Source organism: Salvia splendens, chromosome 16 (assembly GCF_004379255.2).
Source record: "Salvia splendens isolate huo1 chromosome 16, SspV2, whole genome shotgun sequence".
NCBI classification, from domain to species: Eukaryota; Viridiplantae; Streptophyta; class Magnoliopsida; order Lamiales; family Lamiaceae; genus Salvia; species Salvia splendens.
Window position 1 is genome coordinate 24,003,717 of NC_056047.1, and position 21,621 is coordinate 24,025,337.

Consider the following 21,621-nt stretch of genomic DNA (forward strand, 5'->3'; position numbering starts at 1 on the left):
GAACAAAATAGATCACTATAAGTAAATATCACAGAGACTTCACTCTAGCCTTGGAACACATCACTCTAAGCGTGTACGTACTTCACTGATGTGAACAAAATAGATCACTATAAGCAAATGTCACAGAGACTTCACTATAACCTTGGAACACATCAATCTAAGCATGTACTTACTTCACTGATATTAACAAAATAGATCACTACAAGTAAATATCATAGAGACTTCACTTTAGCCTTGGAACACATCACTCTAAGCATGTTTTTACATCACTGATGTTAACAAAAATAGATCACTATAAGTAAATATCAGTGAGACTTCACTCTAGCCTTGGAACACATCACTCTAAAATGTACTTACTTCACTGATGTGAACAAAACAGATCACTATAAGTAAATATCACAGAGATTTCACTCTAGCCTTGGAACACATCACTCTAAGCATGTACTACTTCCGTGATGTTAACAAAATAGATCACTATAAGTAAATATCATAGAGACTTCACTCTAGCCTTGGAACACATCACTCTAAGCATGTTTTTACATCACTGATGTTAACAAAATAGATCACTATAAGTAAATATCAGTGAGACTTCACTCTAGCCTTGGAACACATCACTCTAAGCATGTACTTACTTCACTGATGTTAACAAAATAGATCACTATAAGCAAATGTCACAGAAACATCACTCTAACCGTGGAATACATCACTTCATTAATATAACGAATTATTGTATATGTTGAGAAACAATCAATAAATGGTAGTAGTAATAAGTTGAGCAACAATCAAGAAATGACAAAAGTAATAAGTTGTGCAAAAACTAAGAGTGATGTGTTACACGGTTAAGTGATGTTTCTGTGATATATGCGTATAGTGGTCTATTTTCTTCATATCAGTGAAGTAAAAACATGCTTAGAGTGACGTATTCCACGGTTAAGTGATGTTTCTGTAATATATGCGTATAGTGATCTATTTTCTTCATATCAGTAAAGTAAAATCATGCTTAGAGTGATGTTTTCCACGGTTAGAGTGATGTTTCTGTGATATTTTACATTATCACTTGAAATTATAAATAACGACATGTTGCAGTCTGACGTATCCTCCAATTAACTAAATCATTTGTAATTATAACTGAATCTTCCAATTCAATTCCTAAGTCTGACGCTATGAATTTCATCAAATCCATAATCTCAGACGATCACAAAGCTCCCTCTTCCGAATCCGACCCGGATTCTTCCGGTGGGCCGAGCAATCCCAACGACGCCGCCGATGCCTGGAGTTTCGGGGGTTTTATCAGATCTGTCTCCATGCAATCCGAATCCGTGATCAAGTCGTATCGCAAAGATATGTAGGAATTCGGGTCGGGCTTGAAGAAAGAAACTGAAACTCTCCAGGATACGACCATCCGCGCCATCAAGGACCTGCCGTCTTCGCTCGACGTGGTGCTGAAATCCACGGTCAGTATGTTCAACAAAGAAGCCCTAGGGCTGTCTTCCGACGGTGAGCCCAAGACACTGGGCGCCAACCGAACCCTCAATTCGGGCCAGTACAGTCAGTTTGAGTCGCATCTGAGTGCGATGCAGAGTGATTTGAAGACATTCTGCGGTTAGAATGATTTTTCATAAAGTGATTTCCAAAAATACCCTTGGCCTATTTTACATTATTAAAATAAATAATATTTGTTGCATTTACTTGTGTCGCTGAGATTTGTTCTCTAGTTATACACTTAATATTAGTTATACTTTGATAATCTCCATAGGGATGTATTCATATCCTTTTTCCATCTTTTGTTTTATTGTCCTTCTTAATCTCGGCCATTCAATTTCAAGATCTGATGGCCCAAAATAGACGCTGCATGATTTTAATTTACTTGATTAAAAAAATTGAAAAGGCTAAAATTGGTATACACAAATGTGTTTTTTATGGTAAGTTCCTTGATTTTCTCTCCCAAAATCTCAGCGGTTATTCTCAATGATATCACGATGCAATCTGTCTTCTCTCCCTCTTTCTTCTCTCGTTGACCGCAGCATTGGCTGATATCTCTACAGGAACCCTAGTTGACAGCATAGACTCATACGCTACCACCCTTTGCTGAACCCTAGCAGACCGACGTGAAACCCGCACCGCCGTGGTCGGTTGCATTGATGGTGAAGAAGCCGCCTCATTTTCCTTTTGCTTGCGGGGAGTTATACATCACATCAGGCTCAGGCTCGTCGACTAGGTGCCCATTTTTCCGATCGGCGATTCGATCCTCTTCCATCTCTTTCTGACCCGCGCCGACCAGGCTCACATCATAATGTACATATTATATTATATGATGGTTTTTTTAGGTTCTGTAATGCATGATTTTGTGATCTGTAATGTACATTTTTATTGAACAGTATAATTTAATTTTGGCCGTGTTTGATTGGTCAGCATACGTTTCTTGTTTTCCCCAAGGGGTTAACAATCATTGGGGCTAGGGCGTAGTATGTACTAAGTCTTCAAACCGTCGTGAAAGTAGACGAGTTTCAGTCATTCATCTAGGGTCTAGAAATCATATCCGCTAGGTAGTATTTTTTAACTGATACACATAATGTACATATTATATTATATAATGGTTATTGTAATGCACGATTTGTGATCTATAATGTACATTTTTACTGACCAGTTTAATTTAAGTTTGGCCGTGTTTGCTTGTTCGGCGCACGTTTCTTGTTTTCCCAAAGGGTTTAGCAATCCTTGGGGCTAGGGTGTAGTTTGTACTAATTCTTAAAACCGTAGTCTAAGTACACGAGCTTCAGTCATTCATCTAGGGTTTATACATAATATTGGATAGGTAGTAGTTTTTAACTGATGCACATAATGTACATATTATATTATATAATGGTTATTTTAGGTTCTTTAATGCACGATTTGTGATCTATAATGTACATTTTTACTAACTAGTTTAATTTAAGTTTGGCCGTATTTGCTTGTTCGGCGCACGTTACTTGTTTCCCAAAGGGTTTAGCAATCCTTGGGGCTAGGGTGTAGTATGTACTAATTCTTAAAACCGTAGTCTAAGTACACGAGCTTCAGTCATTCATCTAGGGTTTATACATAATAAGTGTCAGGTAGTAGATTTTAACTGATACACATAATGTATATATTATATTATATAATGGTTGTTTTGGGTTCTGTAATGCAGGATTTATGATCTGTAATGTACATTTTTACTGACCAGTTTAATTTAAGTTTGGCCGTGTTTGCTTGTTCGGCGCACGTTTCTTGTTTTCCCAAAGAGTTTAACAATCCTTGGGGCTAGGGTGTAGTATGTACCAATTCTTAAAACCGTAGTCTAAGTACACGAGCTTCAGTCATTCATCTAGGGTTTAGACATAATGTTGGCTAGGTAGTAGTTTTTAACTGATACACATAATGTACATATTATATTATATAATGGTTGTTTTAGGTTCTGTAATGCAGGATTTGTGATCTGTAATGTACATTTTTACTGTCCAGTTTAATTTAAGTTTGGTCGTATTTGCTAGTTCGGCGCACGTTTCTTGTTTTCCCAAAGGGTTTATCAATCCTTGGGGCTAGGGTGTAGTATGTACTAATTCTTAAAACCGTAGTCTAAGTACACGAGCTTCAGTCATTCATCTAGTGTTTAGACATAATATTGGCTAGGTAGCAGTTTTTAATTGATACACATAATGTACATATTATATTATATAATGGTTGTTTTTGGTTCTGTAATGCAGGATTTGTGATCTGTAATGTACATTTTTACTGACCAGTTTAATTTAAGAGTCGCTGTTTTTGCTTGTTCAGCGCACATTTCTTATTTTCCCAAAGGGTTTTAGCAATCCTTGGGGCTAGGGTGTAGTATGTACTAAGTAACAAAATCTTTACCAAAGTCCACGAGTTTCAGTAATTCAACGAGGGTGTAGATATCATCCCGACTAGGGTGTAGTTTTAACTGATTTACATAATGTTCATATTATACTAAATAATGGTTGTTTTAGGTTCTGTAATGGTATAGACATGAGCTGTAATGTATATGTTTAATGCACCGGTTTTATTTTGGTTTTTGTACAGTGGTGGTTGTACCTGATTGTTCTCCTGAGTTGAAGCCTGTCGTCGGTCAGAAATTCCAATCCCTAGATTTCACTTTCGCTTTTGATACGCGCAAACAAGGGATGAGGAAGGCGGACGATGTTACAACCTGGTATTATGTTGTATGCAATAGGGAACACAAGAAGAAGCCAAACGCGGATGACCAATTGAATGCACGGTCTGTTTTTCCTATGAAGCGCAGAGGTTATCCAAGCGTTGTGGTTGTAACGACTAAAACATAATATGTTTGCATTACTAATCTATTTTCGCTCATTATTGGTAATGAAGTTTTACATTATCGAATATTAACACTTCACTTACTCTATATAGTTATTCCATTACAGTTCATTATTAGACACATTATGTACATTATATATTGCATTACGAAACAGATAATGTACATTGTTGGCCTTTAATTTGTACATTATTGTGCACATGCACTTGATAGAATGTACATTAATAATATACTACTGCTACGCACCATACTATCATTATTCGTTTATTTATATCCATTACTTTCAGTCTATTGGACATTATTATTAAAATAAACTTAACTTTATCTACATTATTTTATTCCTATTTTACATTAGTATGGAGTAACGTTTCATTATTCTATAAAATAGAACAATTACATGTGCCGAGTTAATGTAATCATACACTAATACCCAAACAGTTTTCAAGCAGTTTAGGAACTCGGACGGGGTTCGTCGACAATACAGATGGTCCACCTTTCTTCCCCTGAGTTTCTTCTGCTCATCCTGTTCTGGAGCTGTGTTTAGGCCGGCCTCGGCCAACCGTTCTCTAAATTTCTGGGCTAGTGCTACTGGAATAACGTCATCGACTGCTTCGTCGATTTCCAGTCGTAGCTGTTTCTCTGCTATGGAATCATCAACATACAACAACAGCACATTATTATTACAAACCACATAATGCATAATATTTTATATATAATGGATACTACTGGATAAAGAATGCACAGATTCATTTAAATAATGCACAAATGATTATTATGCAAGCATAGTTGTGATTTGTGATTTCTACCCTGTCAACTTTGTACACATGCAGTCTCATAATGCATACTACCAGGTAAATACTGTAAACTACTACCTACATAATGTACAAATTCAATCAAATAATGCACATAGGTATATTGCATTAACCAGTCCACCCACATCACTCAGTAAGCAGTCTAAAAACGCCTAATAATTGACAAATATTGTATACTGCCAAATACATAATGTACAATTTCAATCAAATAATGTACAAGCATACTTGTGATGTGTGGTATTCACCATTTCACCCATGTACACAATGATTCCCTAGACGCCTAATACCTGGTTGGTAAATAATGTAAACTACTACATACATAATGTACAGAATCAATCAAATAATGCACACAGGTATATTCCATTCACCATTTCACCCACACCACTCAGCAAGCAGACAAATAATGCCAAATACTTGACAAATAATGTATACCAGTACACATATAATGTACATTTTCAATCAACTAATGCGCACATTAATACTTCAGTGAGTTAATCTCCCATGTAGACAAGCAGTTTAAAAAAGGAATACTTCACGATACATAATGCATAACCCGAGAATTAATCATGTACCAAACCAATTAAATAATGCACAGAAGAGTTTTACAATTACCCATCCAGCCATTTACAAGATCTGTCGATGAATGCACACAGGAAGCCTAATTGATGTTCAACTCCTCAAGTAATTTTACATTCATTTAAATTGATTTGTTACCTGCAGCCTGTGTAGGTTGATATCTTGACGGTCGGCCTCTTTTCGTCATGTTAACTCTGTGATACGAACCACAAATCAAATCGCCGAATACACCCTTTTAAACCAGTAAATAATTACAATTTCTATATAAGACAAAACTCTAACCAAAACGACAGCCCATTTGAGCTTACACAAAATCGCGACCAAATCGAGGATAAAAACATTGATTTTTTGGATGAAAAATACGGGAATCGACTAGTAGACGGTCTCTATCGTCGTCTACTAGGTGTTATTACTAAAAAAAACTTTTTGCAACCCACCTTGTCGATGCGTTCAACAATATGTTTGCGCGCTACCAGAGTGAGAGTTGGAGAGTGAAAGCGACGAAAACGATCACTGTCTGCAGATACCCGACGGAAAATAGTGGCGGCTAGGGTTTGAAGAGTAGTGGAATATGGGGAGACGAAATCTCAGAGACGTGGAGAGAGGGATTGACGTTTGGAGTGAGAGGGAGTGAGTAGATGGAAGGTTGTATCAATATCCAGCTGAAATTTTGCTCCTACCGTATTGGGCGGTTTTTAATTTTATTTTTTACTAGTTTACCCTTATAATGCACATAATCCTACCTATAATGCAACACGAGATCAAAAATAAGGATTACATCCGGTCCCTCAATCCATCTAATCTAACGCTCCAGATTAAGAAGAAACTTAAATCTAAGTCCCCTATGTATATATATATATATATATATAGGTGTATAATCAAATACTAACTTTTTACTGTAATAACTAATAACTAAATATCAATTTTGTATGTTAAAAATATCAACACAAAGACATAAATTTATCAATCTTTCTTGTGTTGATAAATTATGTCTTTGTATTGATATTTAAATTTACTTGTTGTATTGATATAATTATGTCTTTGTGTTGATAATTTTAATACACAAAATTGAAAGTTATTAGTTATTTGTAATAGCCGCGATCTAAATTCTCAGAATTTAGACTAGAAATTTAAAGAAGAAAGACGAAAGAGTATTGGTTCAATTCTTGAGTAAACAAAAAAAAAACTCAACATTTAGTATCGAGATAAGTCTTAACTTACAGATATTGACAAAGAAAAATAAAGGAAACGAAATACACATGAAATATTACAGAGACTTGTTTACATGTTAAAGAAAATGAGAAGATTACGAGTAAGAACCCTATCTCTTTACAAATGAAACTACTAGCTTCGAGCCTTCCTTCTTAGCTTGGATTTCGGTCTGATTGTGCCGACAGCCCGATGAGCCGAGACATCCACGGAACCCGCTCTCGGTAGTTAGCCATGACCTCTGCCAAACCAAACAAAATCAAAGAGGAATTTCATGCTTCATAGAAGAGAAAAGGGGCAGCGGGACCCCTCCGGGAGGAGTACGAAAGACTCACCAATTGGGACAACCTGCAATAGTGCATCTCCTGCACATCTCCAGCCCATATCCAGCCGCTACGAGCCAAGAAAAGGGCCACAACTACAGCTGCTCTACAGAGCTTCAACTGCAGAGATTCAGTTAACCACCTTACAGAGCTCAGTCCCTGCAAAAACCGTACCAAAAACTCAGATAGAATGCTGGAAAGACAGGGGAATAAGGCCACCGCAGTAGAGTAGCAAATGAGGATGGAATCGCAATATTTTTATGAGTACATGCCCTGCCTTGCTGCAGGAGGATCAGCCGACATACAATCAAAGTGGGGACCCTTTTTCCTGCACTAAACAGCAGCTTTCAGTTACACACCCTCTATATATGGAGATAACCCCTCCGTCTCACCCTCTTTCACCACCGCATACCAATTAGCAAGATAATGTGTAGAGAGTGCGAGAGAGACAAGTCTAGGAGCAAGATACAAAGTGGTGAAAAAAAAGGTAACCTCCATATCCCTTTCTTTTCCTCAAACTCAAACATGAATCACAACATCACATAGAGACACCGCCACATAGAAACCTCATTTAGCATGCTAAATCTCAAGTAAATCAGTAGAAAAAAAAAAGACACCAAGCATGAAGAAATTTGGAGTTATATTACATGATGGAAAATGAGGAACAAAACGCTACTGCCACATGCTCAACATCTCAAATAATCTAAGGAATAACAATTAAAAATTTGCAAATGACGAAGGAGATTGAGTTGGGTTAGAGATAGCTTAGCTTTAGTCGGAACATCGAAGGTGAGAGGGCGGCGCCTCGAGCTTCGCCGAACAGCAACTGAGGCAGAGACCTCGCCAGAGGACGACGAGCCTTGCTGGACTTCGGTAATGGTGCGCAAACGCCGGGAGTGAACGACGGCGACGGCAGCTCGACGGCGCTGAGACGCCATGTAGTGATAGAGGTGAAACATGCGGTTGATGGTGGCGGCGGTTCCATCGAGGAGCGACGCCGTGGAGTGGAAAAGGCGACGCCTTCTTCCCACCGGTGACTCCGCCACGAGAGGAAGAGGAGCGCCGCCGCCTCTGCACGATTTAGCCCTGCCTCTCGGTTCCGAAGAGAAGACGGTGAGAGATCGATGAACGTAGGTCTCGATTCGCCGGAGATGGTGGCACGCCTCCGTCAGGCGCGGCAGGGGCGACTGCCTGCAATGTCGACGAGAGGAGTGAGAGAGATGGAGGAGTTCGGGATTTGAAATCAATTTGGGGGAGAAATTAGATTAAAGAGAAAAGAAGAGAAGGAAGAGACAGTCGACGGACGGGAGTATTTTATAAAAAAGATTTGGACTTTGTCATTTTTTTTAACCTCATCTTCTTTTATTTTGGGCCACACTTCCTTTATTCTAATTGGGCCTAGAAATTGAGTTTTAGCATTTGGGCCAAGAGTAAAAGAAAGAAAGAAGGGGGAGTTGGAACCTTTTCATTTTAAGTAAATGGGCCACGCTTTTAAGAAAAAAAATTGGGCCACTGCCTTAATAAAGTTTGGGGCCATGAAATCTAATTTTCTTTGGACATTGGAGAAATGTTAGTCATGATAACATGATGTCCAATAAATGGTTAAATTGGACTTTTATTATACCCGAGAAGTTCGGCCAGTTTCCGAATAAATTAAATTGCAGATTTAATTAAAGAATTCAGATTTCTAAATTTTAAAAAAAGAAGAAAAAAATAAAATAAAGAGCACACACTTAGGCATGCATTCATGCAAGATGAAAATTTACTTGAAGATAAAATGTTTTCGGCATGAGCCCACTGAGTGCATCAAGTACTCAGCCCTGCATATTGTTTTTCCTTAATGTGCTGGTTGATCGATGTCAAAGCCGAGCAGGTGTTGGGACAGAAGACTAAATAAGTAGGAAGATAGCTAGTGCAGTATGTCTTCATATATATTACATCTGTCTTGGTACTCTTCTGTTGCGCAAATTTAGAATTTGCTTTTAGCAAAGACAATTGTTCCACAACTACTCTGATTCAGTATGATTTGTACCCTCAACACATTTCAGACAATATTTCTCTTGATTTAAGCATCTTATGATGAGTTGAGACAGTTTCAGTAAGATTTAGTCGCGATATAACTACACTTTCTTTGACTAGGAAGATGTGGTCGTGACGGAGTGGTATCAGAGCACCTTTCTTTCGCTCTGACCCAAGAATCTTCCTTCTAAGCCCCACTCCAGAATAATAGTACTAGGCTAGGAAGTGAACAAAATGATAAGCACAAGATCCCAACACCTCAGCTCGACACGATCGACTGCAACAGAAATAGGGTCGACGCCCGCTCGTCCAGAAGAAAGTTTTAATGAAAAAAATATTTTCCTTATGAGAAGGAAAATGAATTTTATGAGATTTAAGAAAAAGAAAAAAAATATATTTTCACAGCCCTTTTGGGAACGAAAATGTTGTTTGAAATGTTTGCGTGATGCAATGTGATAGCTGATACTTTGCATAAGATATGCTTAATATATCTGTGATTTATTTTCAAAGAGCTTGACAGAAATGTATAGATGTCATGTGGGACTATGCATGCGAACCTAGAGTGCTTTAGAAAAGTACCTTAGGTAAGACATACGTGACCAAGAACTAGCAGAACAAGAATTTGTTACCGCTTTCCAGGGCGATGAGACCAACTAACACCCATCAGTTTGGGTAAGCTTCTAATTCCAAGGAATTATGAGAAAGTAACGACGAAACATGGAGTACTATTGTATGACCTATAGACCGCAACGGAAGGAAGTCCATTCCTTTGAGCACACAGATAGTATATACATATATATACTAGACGATGAACCAAGAAGTTCCCAATGTCTTTTTTAAAGACCAAGTCATAACAAAAATAGTGTGCCTTCAATCCTGTTCGGGAGATGCATCCCTGCACGAAAAGAGATCGTACCCGCGATCTAGTAAAGTGATCTAAGCTGGCGTAACAGGCCCAAGTGGCTACGTGACCCATAAACGATACTTATAGCGTGCTATGAAGCACGCTGGAGAATGCAATGTTTTAAAAGAATCAGCGTTCTAAGTTATCGAGAACGATATGAAAGTATGACCTCCAGCTACGGTTATCAGTTTAACAGCACGAGAAACCCCATCTTGGAATGTATGGTTTCCTAGAACACAGTTATCATGTCCGAGCTCCACAAGAACAGACAAAGGAGTGTCACATAACTAGAACCGATGATTATAATCAATAGTACTTACTTGGATTCCCAATGAAATTCCTTCTAAGAGTCCTCCCAAAGGACGGTACCCCCGTCTATTCAGACTTTAGATGGACTCGCAAGTAACATGTCAGTATTCCTCTTTCTATGTAAGATTTGATTCACTTCCAGTTCATGGACTGCAGTCCTTTGACTCATCGTCCATAAAGAGTAAAGTTTTGACTGTGTAAGCTCCGGTCATAAACCTTAAATTCTAAAGTTGTTTATATCTATGACCTTCAGAATGAGCTTATTCTTCAGACCTTCTCTGAAACTCCTGGACAACGATGTCCTCTCATCTATTTAAGACTTGTGATGGACTCACAATTTTTGCAAGAAATACGCCACTTTCATTTTTTTCACGGAAGCGGTGAATCAGTTTCAGTTCCCAAATTTGGGATACTCCTATGTTTCAAGCATTGTTATTTGTTGTTGTCCCTTTTGAGCCACGATATAGGGGATTTATATCCCGATTTCTTGGACCCATGCAATGAAATTTCATTCTTACGATGCTACGTTTGTGATCTCCAGAATGATCACGACACTTAAACAATTTTCCTCAGGGAATTTCATATGGTGTTGGAACTTTTGTTCACCTCCCTATTTTGAAACCCTACAAAGGTGAAATTATTCTACCTCTGTTCCAGTACATGTATTATTCCTAGTCTCGGAATTTTTTCTGCAGTTTGAAGTTAAGGCAAGCATATTGCACTTTTCCCTAACGAGCTTGGCCTAGCTGATTTTTCTGAATAGTTCATTTCAGTGTATTGCCTTAATGAACCTATGAAATCATTGATGTGATTTTGTTATTCCATATCAAGATGCTTTTGAAGCATGATAAATGTTCCTTCATTGCAATCGCCCACGTTTCTAAATTTTCGCGGTTGATCATCTTAGGCATGTTTGAACCACTATCCTTGATGCTCAGATCCTTTCAGTTAAATTGGACAACTGTATTGTCCTATTTGGCAGCTCACTATGGGAATTTACAGTTAATTCATTTCCATTCAGTTTTCATGACCTATCTCATGATTATTTCTAGCTCCCACCAGGGGTGAGCCTCAGCTTCTATGAGTTTATCTGAAACCAGTTAAACTACGTAGTTCTTTGAACGAACTCAGTACTTACCTTCAAGGTCGATTATCGACGAAAATTCATATGAGTTGAACAAGAGATGTTATTCTTGGATCCCTTCAAATTTTCAGTCATACTCTCCTGTGTGAATAATAATCCAAGTTAAGACTATTAGATTAATCATCGAGTTATTGATACGAGACTATCAGAAAAGGCATGGTCTCAGTTTATTTCAGATACGCATTATAAATACGTCTCTATTAAGACACATGCAGAAAATTATGCACCAACCAGAAGCGTCACATAACTAAAAGCACAAAGCGTTAAATATTTCACGTTTACGTACCGCTTGTAACAAGTTGGTAGAAGATCGGATATTATGTTATGTAGAGAAATAACTAGCCTTGAGAAGAGAAACATCAAGGAATATACAAGGATTAAATGACGTCCGAAGACGTAAAAGACCTATATGACAGTTTGATCGATCGAAATGCTTGTTCCGAGTAGGATAAGTAAGCCACAAGAACAAAGACTAAGTCATGGTTATGTAAGGAAAGCCATGGAGAAAATGTGAGTTTATGCGTAGCCTATATTGACGAAACAAATCCCATCAGCAAGAGGGATTCGTCTGAGAGGTGGCCAGGAAAAGCTAAAGTTGGAGAGACATGCGGGAACGAGGAACACGTGATGGCATCGCTACCCTTACCATCCCTACTACGAAAGGAAGAATCAAAATTCTTCTTTAAAGAGTTATCGCAAGAGAACCGATGTAGAGCCCTATAATATAAGAGCAAGGGTAAACGTTAGCAATAAAATGCGACGAAGTATTCTACGATATGCCACACCCCAATTAAGCGGCTCATAGAAGAGCTGTCGATAGAGTTTTGTGTTAATCTAGACACGAGATCCAGATCACTTTGGAAAGTCATGCTAGATTATTTCACCACAAATCGCCCAGTCGAACCACAAGGGCATGGAGACAGTAGCGTTGGAAGAAAGAAGCCAACACCTCCACATGCACTAATCCAGTATTCAAGGATTAACGCGAGTAGAACAAAGTCTGTGCTATATCATGGAAAAGATCGCAGTAAGCACAAAAGCATCTTGAAAGCGGTGAAAGTAGACTACTTCAGCTAAGCGAGAGGTTACGAGGTCATTATGCCAGCTCAATGACTACGATTACGATCGATGGAAGCATTAGAGAACTCAATATCTGACGATGAAATCTAAGATTAGAAATGGCTTCATCATCCAGACGAAATAAATTACCTAATGAATGACTTGAATCAGTCATATTATCTCAGTCACCATATAGAATGACGGCTATAGAGTTAAAAGAACTCAAGATACAGATACATGAACTATTAGGCTTGGGTATCACATGACCCAGTGTATCGCTTTTGAGCGCACCAGTACTCTTCGTGAAGAAGAAGGATGGAACTTTGAGAATGTGTATCGACTATCGAGAGCTGAACAAGTTAACCCTCAAGAACAAGTATCTTTACCGAGAATCGAAGACCTCTTCGACCAGCTGCAAGGAGCTGGGGTCTTCTCGAAGATGGACTTGAGATCGAGTTATCATCAGCTGAGAGTCCGACAGGACGATATACCTAAGACCGCATTTCGCACCAGATAGGGACATTACGAGTTTACTGCAATGCCTTTTGGGCTTACAAATGCCCAGCCGTGTTCATGGACCTAATGAACCGCGTGTTCCACCCATATCTGGACAAGTTCGTCCTAGTTTTATAGATGACGTATTCATTTACTCGAAGAATGAGAAGGAGCTCGAAGATGCACTTGAGGACCACCTTAGAGACGTTAAGAGCCGAGAAACTCTATGCTAAGTTTAGCAAGTGTGAGTTCTGGCTTAACGAAGTGAACTTCCTTAGACACATAGTGACGAGAGAAGGGATCCGAGTGAACCCTGCTATAGTTGAAGCCGTGCAACGTTGGCAAGTCAACAACGACGCCCAATGAAATTCGGAGTTTCCTAGGATTGGCAGGATTGAAGGGTTTTCTAAGATAGCGAGACCATTGCCTCAGCAGCTCAGCTGCTAAAGGAAAAGTTGACCACAACACCAGTTCTATTCGTGCCGGAAGCGGGAGTCGACTATGTAGTGTATACAGATGCATCAAAAGTCGGACTCGGGTGCGTGTTGATGCAGAAGGCAAGGTGATTGCGTACGCGTCACGCCAGTTAAGGCCGCACGAGTTGAACAACCCGACGCATGACCTAGAATTAGCAGCAGTGGTGCACGCTTTGAAAATCTGGAGACATCATCTCTATGGAGTTCGATGTGAGATTTTCACAGATCATAAGAGTCTCAAGTACTTCTTTGAGCAGAAGGATTTGAACATGAGACAACGCAGATGGCTGGAATTAGCCAAGGACTACGACTGCGGTATAAATTACCACCCAGGTAAGGCCAATGTGGTAGCAGATGCTTTGAGCAGAAAGACCACACCTCAGGTGGCTACTTTCCTCACACAAGAGAAAGAGTTTATCCGGGAATTCGCTAAGATGCGACTGGAGATAATCAGAGCCCCAGCATAATTTCCACCTTGGTTATAGAACCAAACTTAAGAGCCAGAATCATCTACGGCCAGAGACGCGATGAGGCGTTAGAAAAGATCCGCCTCAAAGTGAGGACCGGAAAAGGGGACAGTTACATCGAAGAGGCGGATAACGCCCTCACCTTCGAAGGAAAACTGTGTGTACCCAATGATAAGGCACTTAGGAACGAGATCATGAGTGAAGCTCACGAGACGCCCTACACTGCCCATCCTGGAAGTACGAAGATGTATCAGGACTTGAAGATGCAATTTTGGTGGGATGGCATGAAGAGAAGCATAGCTTCATTCGTAGAAAGATGCCTGGCTTGCTAGCAAGTGAAGGCTTTACATCAACGACCCTATGGAAGTTGCAGCCCTCGAGATTCCAGAATGGAAATGGGAGCATATAGCAATGGATTTTATTATAGGATTGCCAAAATATCAGCGAGGAAATACTGCCATCTGGGTGATTATAGATCGTCTCACCAAAAGTGCTCACTTTATACCAATTCGTATCACATATGGATCAGACAAGTTGGCACAGATTTATGTACAAGAGATCATACGCCTGCATGGTGTACCAGTGATGATCACTTCGGATCGAGATTCAAAATTTACTTCTAGAATTTGGATAAGCCTACAACGAGAGTTAGGCACTCAGCTGAACTTCAGCGCAGCATTCCATCCACAGACGGACAGACAGTCCGAAAGGACAATTCAGCCATTAGAAGATATGTTGAGAGCCATAGTGCTCGACCGTCGAGTAAGCTGGGAGCCAGTACTTCCACTTATAGAGTTTGCCTACAACAACAGTTACCAGACAACCATCAATATGGCCACATATGAAACACTTTATGGGAAGAAGTGTAGATCATCGCTTTTTGGGATGAAGTTGGTGAGAGAAGAATTCTCGGACCAGACTCGGTAGAGGAAATGATAGAAATAGTCCGACAGATCCGAGAGAGGATCAAAGAAGCTCAAGATAGACAGAAATCTTACGCAGATACTCACAGAAGCGAGTTACAGTTCCAATCGGGAGACAAAGTCTTTCTGAAAGTATCCCCGTCGAAAGGGATAACTAGATTCGGCGTCAAGGACAAGCTAAAACCGCGTTTCATCAAACCCCATGAGATCCTAGAAATCGTCGGCCCTGTGGCATACAGATTAGCACTTCCACCGAGTTTTGGAAAGGTGCACAATGTGTTTCACGTGTCACAATTGAGGAAATAGGTGTTCGATCCCAAACACATAGTACACCAATAAGAAATGGTGTTAGAACCAAATTTGAGCTATGAAGAAAAGCTAGAAGCTCTAGACCGAAAAGTAAAAGAATTGAGAAATAAAGTTATTGTAACAGTGAAAGTCCTATGGAAGCACCACGGCCGCGAGGATGCAATGTGGGAGCTTGAGGACCAGAAGAAAGAGAAATACCCAGAGCTTTTTGTAATAGCCGCGATCTAAATTGACTAGAAATTTAAAGAAGAAAGACGAAAGAGTATTGGTTCAATTCTTGAGTAAACAAAAAAAACTCAACATTTAGTATCGAGATAAGTCTTAAATTACAGATATTGACAAAGAAAAACAAAGGAAAAGAAATACACATGAAATATTACAAAGACTTGTTTACATGTTAAAGAAAAGGAGAAAATTACGAGTAAGAACCCTATCTCTTTACAAATGAAACTATTAGCTTCGACCCTTCCTTCTTAGCTTGGATTTCGGTCCGATTGTGCCGACAGCCCGATGAGCCGAGACATCCAGGGAACCCGCTCTCGGTAGTTAGCCATGACCTCTGCCAAACCAAACAAAATCAAAGAGGAATTCCATGCTTCATAGAAGAGAAAAGGGGCAGCGGGACCCCTCCGGGAAGAGTACGAAAGACTCACCAATTGGGACAACCTGCAGTAGTGCAACTCCTGCACATCTCCAGCCCATGTCCAGCCGCTATGAGCCAAGAAAAGGGGCACAACTACAGCTGCTCTACAGAGCTTCAACTGCAGAGATTCAGTTAACCACCTTACAGAGCTCAGTCCCTGCAAAAACCGTACCAAAAACTCAGATAGAGTGCTGCAAAGACAGGGGAATAAGGCCACTGCAGTAGAGTAGCAAATGAGGATGGAATCACATTTATTTTTATGAGTACATGCCCTGCCTTGCTGCAGGAGGATCAGCCGACATACAATCAAAGTGGGGACCCTTTTTCCTGCACTAAACAGCAGCTTTCAGTTACACACCCTCTATATATGGAGATAACCCCTTGGTCTCACCCTCTTTCACCACCATATACCAATTAGCAAGATAATGCGTAGAGAGTGCGAGAGAGACAAGTCTAGGAGCAAGATACAAAATGGTGAAAAAAAAGGTAACCTCCATATCCCTTTCTTTTCCTCAAACTCAAGCATGAATCACAACATCACATAGAGACACCGCCACATAGAAACCTCATTTAGCATGCTAAATCTCAAGTAAATCAATAGAAAAGAAAAAGACACCAAGCATGAAGAAATTTGGAGTTATATTACATGATGGAAAATGAGGAACAAAATGCTACTGCCACATGCTCAACATCACAAATAATCTAAGGAATAACAATTAAAAATTTGCAAATGACGAAGGAGATTGAGTTGGGTTAGAGATAGCTTAACTTTAGTCTGAACAGCGAAGGTGAGAGGGCGGCGCCTCGAGCTTCGTCGAACAGCAACTGAGGCAGAGACCTCGCCAGAGGACGACGAGCCTTGTTGGACTTCGGTAATGGTGCGCAAACGCCGGGAGTGAACGACGGCGACGGCAGCTCGACGGCGCTGAGACGCCATGTAGTGATGGAGGTGAAGCGTGCGGTTAATGGTGGCGGCGGTTCCATCGAGGAGCGACGCCATGGAGTGGAAAAGGCGACGCCTTCTTCCCACCGGTGACTCCGCCGCGAGAGGAAGAGAAGCGCCGCCGCCTCTGCAAGATTTAGCCCTGCCTCTCGGTTCCGAAGAGAAGACGGCGAGAGATAGATGAACGTAGGTCTCGATTCGCCGGAGATGGTGGCACGCCTCCGTCAGGCGCGGCAGGGGCGGCTGCCTGCAATGTAGACGAGAGGAGGGAGAGAGATGGAGGAGTTAGGGATTTGAAATCAATTTGGGGGAGAAATTAGATTAAAGAGAAAGAAGAGAAGGAAGAGAGACAGTGGACGGATGGGAGTATTTTATAAAAAAGATTTTGACTTTGCCGTTTTTTTTAACCTCCTCTTCTTTATTTTGGGCCACACTTCCTTTATTCTAATTGGGCCTAGAAATTGAGTTTTAGCATTTGGGCCAAGAGTAAAAAAAAAGAAAGAAGGGGGATTTGGACCCTTTTCATTTTAAGTAAATGGGCCACGCTTTTAAGAAAAAAAATGGGCCACTGCCTTAATAAAGTTTGGAGCCATGAAATCTAATTTTCTTTGGACATTGGAGAAATGTTAGTCATGATAACATGATGTCCAATAAATGATTTAAATTGGACTTTTATTAACGAGGTGGGCTTTTCTTTCAAAACGTGACTTTATATGAAAACGTGAATATTTTGAGATGAGTTGTCATGCCTTGTTTTATTTAGGATTACCTATCTGTTGGCTATGCCAAGCAAGTTAAATCGAATTCGGGTCCCAGTAGGGCCGCAAACTCTACTCGGACTAGTGTACATATAGGGACCGTGTGCTAGCGCTAGGTTGGCCGGTCCAGTGACCGTTGGAATGTGGCCACATTCCCGGTTCACACAGATCAGATATGGTATTTCATGAGATGTTATGTGACTGCACAGTCAACCTTTTGAAAAGAGAAAAGTTTTAGTGACCGGGAATTATTTTCAGAAAAACCCCGCGATCACTCAGCTTGACTGACAACTAAAAGATAAAATGTTTTCGGCATGAGCCCACTGAGTGCATCAAGTACTCAGCCCTGCATATTGTTTTTCCTTAATGTGCAGGTTGATCGATGTCAAAGCCGAGGAGGTGTTGGGACATAAGACTAAATAAGTAGGAAGATAGCTGGTGTAGTATGTCTTCATACATATTACATCTGTCTTGGTACTCTTCCGTTGCGCAAATTTAGAACTTGCTTTTAGCGAGGACAATTGTTCCACAACTACTCTGATTCAGTATAATTTGTACCCTCAACACATTTCAGACAATGTTTCCCTTGATTTAAGCAACTTATGATGAGTTGAGACAGTTCCAGTAAGATTTAGTCGCGATATAGCTACACTTTCTTTGACTAGGAAGATGTGGTCGTGACATTATTACTTTAAATTAGTTAGCACACTAACGCAACCCTATATATATATATATATATATATATATAGGGGAGCATTATTCTCCTTTTCCACTCTAAGATCCTTTTCTCTTCGTAATAATAACCGTTAGATCCTTCCAATCAACGGACCACGTTAATCCTTATTAATTATTTCCGCATTGCATTATAGCTCCTTTCGTTGTGCATTACGGGGGTAATATAGTAAACTTGATAAATTGGAACCGCCATTTTTTTGGGAATTGTGAATGTCACGCCATTTGCAATCTTCCACTCTTCAGTTTTCTCCTATTTACTCCAGGCGACTCCTCGACTCCCCCACTCCTTCCCCTCTCTAAACCCTAATTACATCCGCCAAATTTCGATTTCCATAGCCTCCGCCACCGATTTGCGTCGATTCCACTCCACCGCGGTTACAGCTGCCACAAAATCGACCGGCGTTGACGTGTTTGCACGCCATATTCAACAAATCTCGTAGGTATGTAAAGGGAAAACATTCAACTGAGCGTATGCCTAGGCTTTAGGATATCGGAATTACCTAGGTAATCGTCTAGGGTTGTCTCTGATTATGATTGCTCGACATTGTGTTGGGTTTACCACGTCTCGATTCATGTATCTTATTTCTTTCGGTTTATTCCAGATCAAATATGCCAAAAAGAGGTCGTCCGCGCTCGCAAGCATCACAGGAAGCAGGTAAATTGCACTTGTTGGTTGTGCTTTTCAGTATTATTTTTGTTGAGGATTGCTACTTGCATGTTTCTTTGATGCTCACTATACAGTGTAAAAATGTCTTACTGGACCATTTTAGGTAATTGTTTTGAGGTCAATTGGTTCGAAATAATCGTGTATGTGCTTTCACATTTTATGAATATGAATAGCCTTATTTAGATGTCTAGTTTCATTACTTGCTGTAAAACTAGCATTTTAGGGGTATTTTAATGTGCAGTGCTCAAGAGTATATACATTTATTGTTTGTTCGGATTAGTGCATTATGTATATGTTTGGAGATTCATTGAGGGTTTTGAATTGTGCATTATGTAGAGTATAGGTAGTGTGCTGCAGAATGCATTATGTAAGAATTCCGTGTGCATTTTTTTGGCCAGACAGTGCATTATAGGTAGGTTTGTATTCATTATTTGTTCATTTTGGGTAGGCCAGACGATACCTCCACAATGTTCATTATTTTCTTTATCTTCTGCATTATAGGTAGGTTTGTATTCATTATTTGTTCCTTATGCATCATGATGTACTCTTATTTAATATGTAGTGCATTATCTAAAAGAATAATAGCATACCTGGCAGTATATGGTGCATTTTAGAGGTGGGTGCAGTGTATTGTGTGTTATGCAATGTATTTTGAAGACTTATAGTTATATGCATTATTGAACTTAGCCTGTGCATTATTTACCAAGATGTATGCATTATTGTATTAATATTAAGCATTATTGTATTAATATTAAGCATTATTGTATTAATATTAAGCATTATGTATGTGTTTGGAGATTAGTGCATTATTTAAGTGCTTGGAGATTCATTGTGTGTGTTACATTGTGCATAATGTAGTATAGTGTGCTCCAGAATACAGTATGTAAGAATTCAGTGTGCATTTTTTATGCCAGACAGTGCATTATGTATCATTATGTATTCATTATGTTGCTTTTAACATTGGTCATTGGTTGTATAGGTTTGTTGCCACAGATTTTTACAGAGGAATCTGATTGATGATTTGATATAAATTGATTAAACGTGCATCAACAGTGTTCATTTTTTTCTTTATCTTCTGCATTATGGGTGGGGTTTTATTCATTATTTGTTCATAGTGCATCAAGTTTGTGTGTTATACAATTTATTTTTAAGACATATAGTTATATGCATTATTGAACTTAGCCTGAGCATTATATACAAAGATCTATGCATTATAGTATTAATATTCAGCATTGCTATTGTATTAGCCATGGTGGTTAAGAAAAACACTTAAGTCCTTTCTTTTGTGTTAATGCACTGTGTTTGCTATAGGTAGGGTTTTATTCATTCATTATTCAGATGGTGTTGTTTTACTAGCTATAAAGTGCATTATGTAAATTAAAATTGCATATGTTGAAGTATATGGTGCATTTTATAGGTGTATGTAGTGTATCCCGTGTGTTATACACACTGGCTTCAAGAAAAAGTTTAGGGTGCATTATTGAACTTAAATTGTGCATTATGTACCATCATGTATGCATTATAGTTGGCATATTAAGCATTAGTAATGGTAATTGTTGTGGTTGTTAACATCTTAAGTCATTATTTGTTATGACTTAAGCATAATATGTTGTTAAATATGTAGTACTCAGTCTATATAATCTGTTCATGATGTGTTGTTTGTGTCATTTCAGATAAGCTGCTTAGAGTAGACATAGAAGATGCGGTAGATGACATTATTCCAGTTGCGCTTGCAACAAAACTCAGACAAAGATTAGCCGAGATAGCTCCTGGGACTTCTGGTTGTCAGGATGAGCCTAGACCAATTACAGGGCGAAAACATGATCGACTCTACTCCCGTCGAACTCCGTCCGAATTCATAGACTGCCTGAAACGGCTGAATCCCCGACAAAAAAAGGCTGTCACTGATATAGGATTTGGGGCGGTCCTTGATTTTGACGTTAAGGAAATCCCGCCGTATCTTGCTTATTGGGTTCTGAGCGCCTTAAATCTGCCCCGCTGCCAAATTCAACTCACCGGCGGTGAACACCTTACTCTAGACGAGGAGGATGTGCACCTCACGTTGGGGTTCCCTCGAGGGCCAAAATTGATATCAAGGCCGGAGGATAAGCAGTCAAACTTCGGCTTCAACGACCAAGTGGCAGAGAGATGCCAGAAGGGTCGCTTTAAAATGACACCAAAAGACATTGCACATCTTATGATGGCCGAGGTTGATGGTGGAGACGACTTCAAGAAGCTGTTCATGTTCCTCCTTGAAAATGCGTTGATAGAAACTCCTAGTGATGGCCACTGCAAGCCGAAGATTCTCCATTTCATCGACCATGTTGCTGATATCAACAATCTGAATTGGTGTGGCTACGTGTTGTCTGTCCTGGAGGCCACACACCCGAGCTGGTCTAGCGGACAATCTGTGGTTTATCTATACAGTGCATTATGTATACAAACAAAGGCATTATTTACAATATATTATGCATCATGAGAGTTCTACTGATTATACGCGTAAGTTGGTTTTCTATTTTTATGCGTACTTTTGAATTT

The 21,621-nt window shown here is 39.6% G+C and overlaps 2 protein-coding genes and 1 long non-coding RNA gene across 8 annotated transcripts; 1 reads left to right on the forward strand and 2 right to left on the reverse strand.

Annotated features, from left to right (window-relative positions):
* Positions 1–6,858: 6,858 nt before the first annotated feature.
* LOC121772452 lies at positions 6,859–8,536 on the reverse strand. Its single transcript, XR_006044345.1, has 2 exons — positions 7,245–8,536; positions 6,859–7,150 (listed from the first exon to the last, which is right to left on the reverse strand). It is a non-coding gene; the product is annotated as an uncharacterized LOC121772452 (long non-coding RNA).
* Positions 8,537–15,619: 7,083 nt separating this feature from the next.
* Positions 15,620–17,282, reverse strand: LOC121772199. 6 transcript variants are annotated; one of them, XR_006044282.1, is made up of 4 exons: positions 16,750–17,282; positions 16,230–16,307; positions 15,991–16,137; positions 15,620–15,896 (listed from the first exon to the last, which is right to left on the reverse strand). XR_006044282.1 is itself a non-coding variant. In XM_042169204.1 (3 exons), the coding sequence occupies exons 1-3, from the start codon at positions 16,978–16,980 to the stop codon at positions 15,768–15,770; spliced, it is 507 nt and encodes a 168-aa protein (XP_042025138.1). In that variant the 5' UTR covers positions 16,981–17,282; the 3' UTR covers positions 15,620–15,767. The 6 variants fall into 6 exon arrangements, 3 of the variants coding, with proteins under 3 accessions (XP_042025138.1, XP_042025137.1, XP_042025136.1); XR_006044283.1 differs by having other exon boundaries at positions 16,230–16,312; XR_006044281.1 differs by having other exon boundaries at positions 16,230–17,282.
* Positions 17,283–19,022: 1,740 nt separating this feature from the next.
* On the forward strand, positions 19,023–21,562 carry LOC121770390. The gene is made up of 2 exons (XM_042167127.1): positions 19,023–19,071; positions 20,757–21,562. Exons 1-2 carry the CDS (start codon positions 19,026–19,028, stop codon positions 21,560–21,562), a joined length of 852 nt encoding a protein of 283 aa, XP_042023061.1. The 5' UTR covers positions 19,023–19,025.
* The last annotated feature ends 59 nt before the right edge of the window (positions 21,563–21,621 follow it).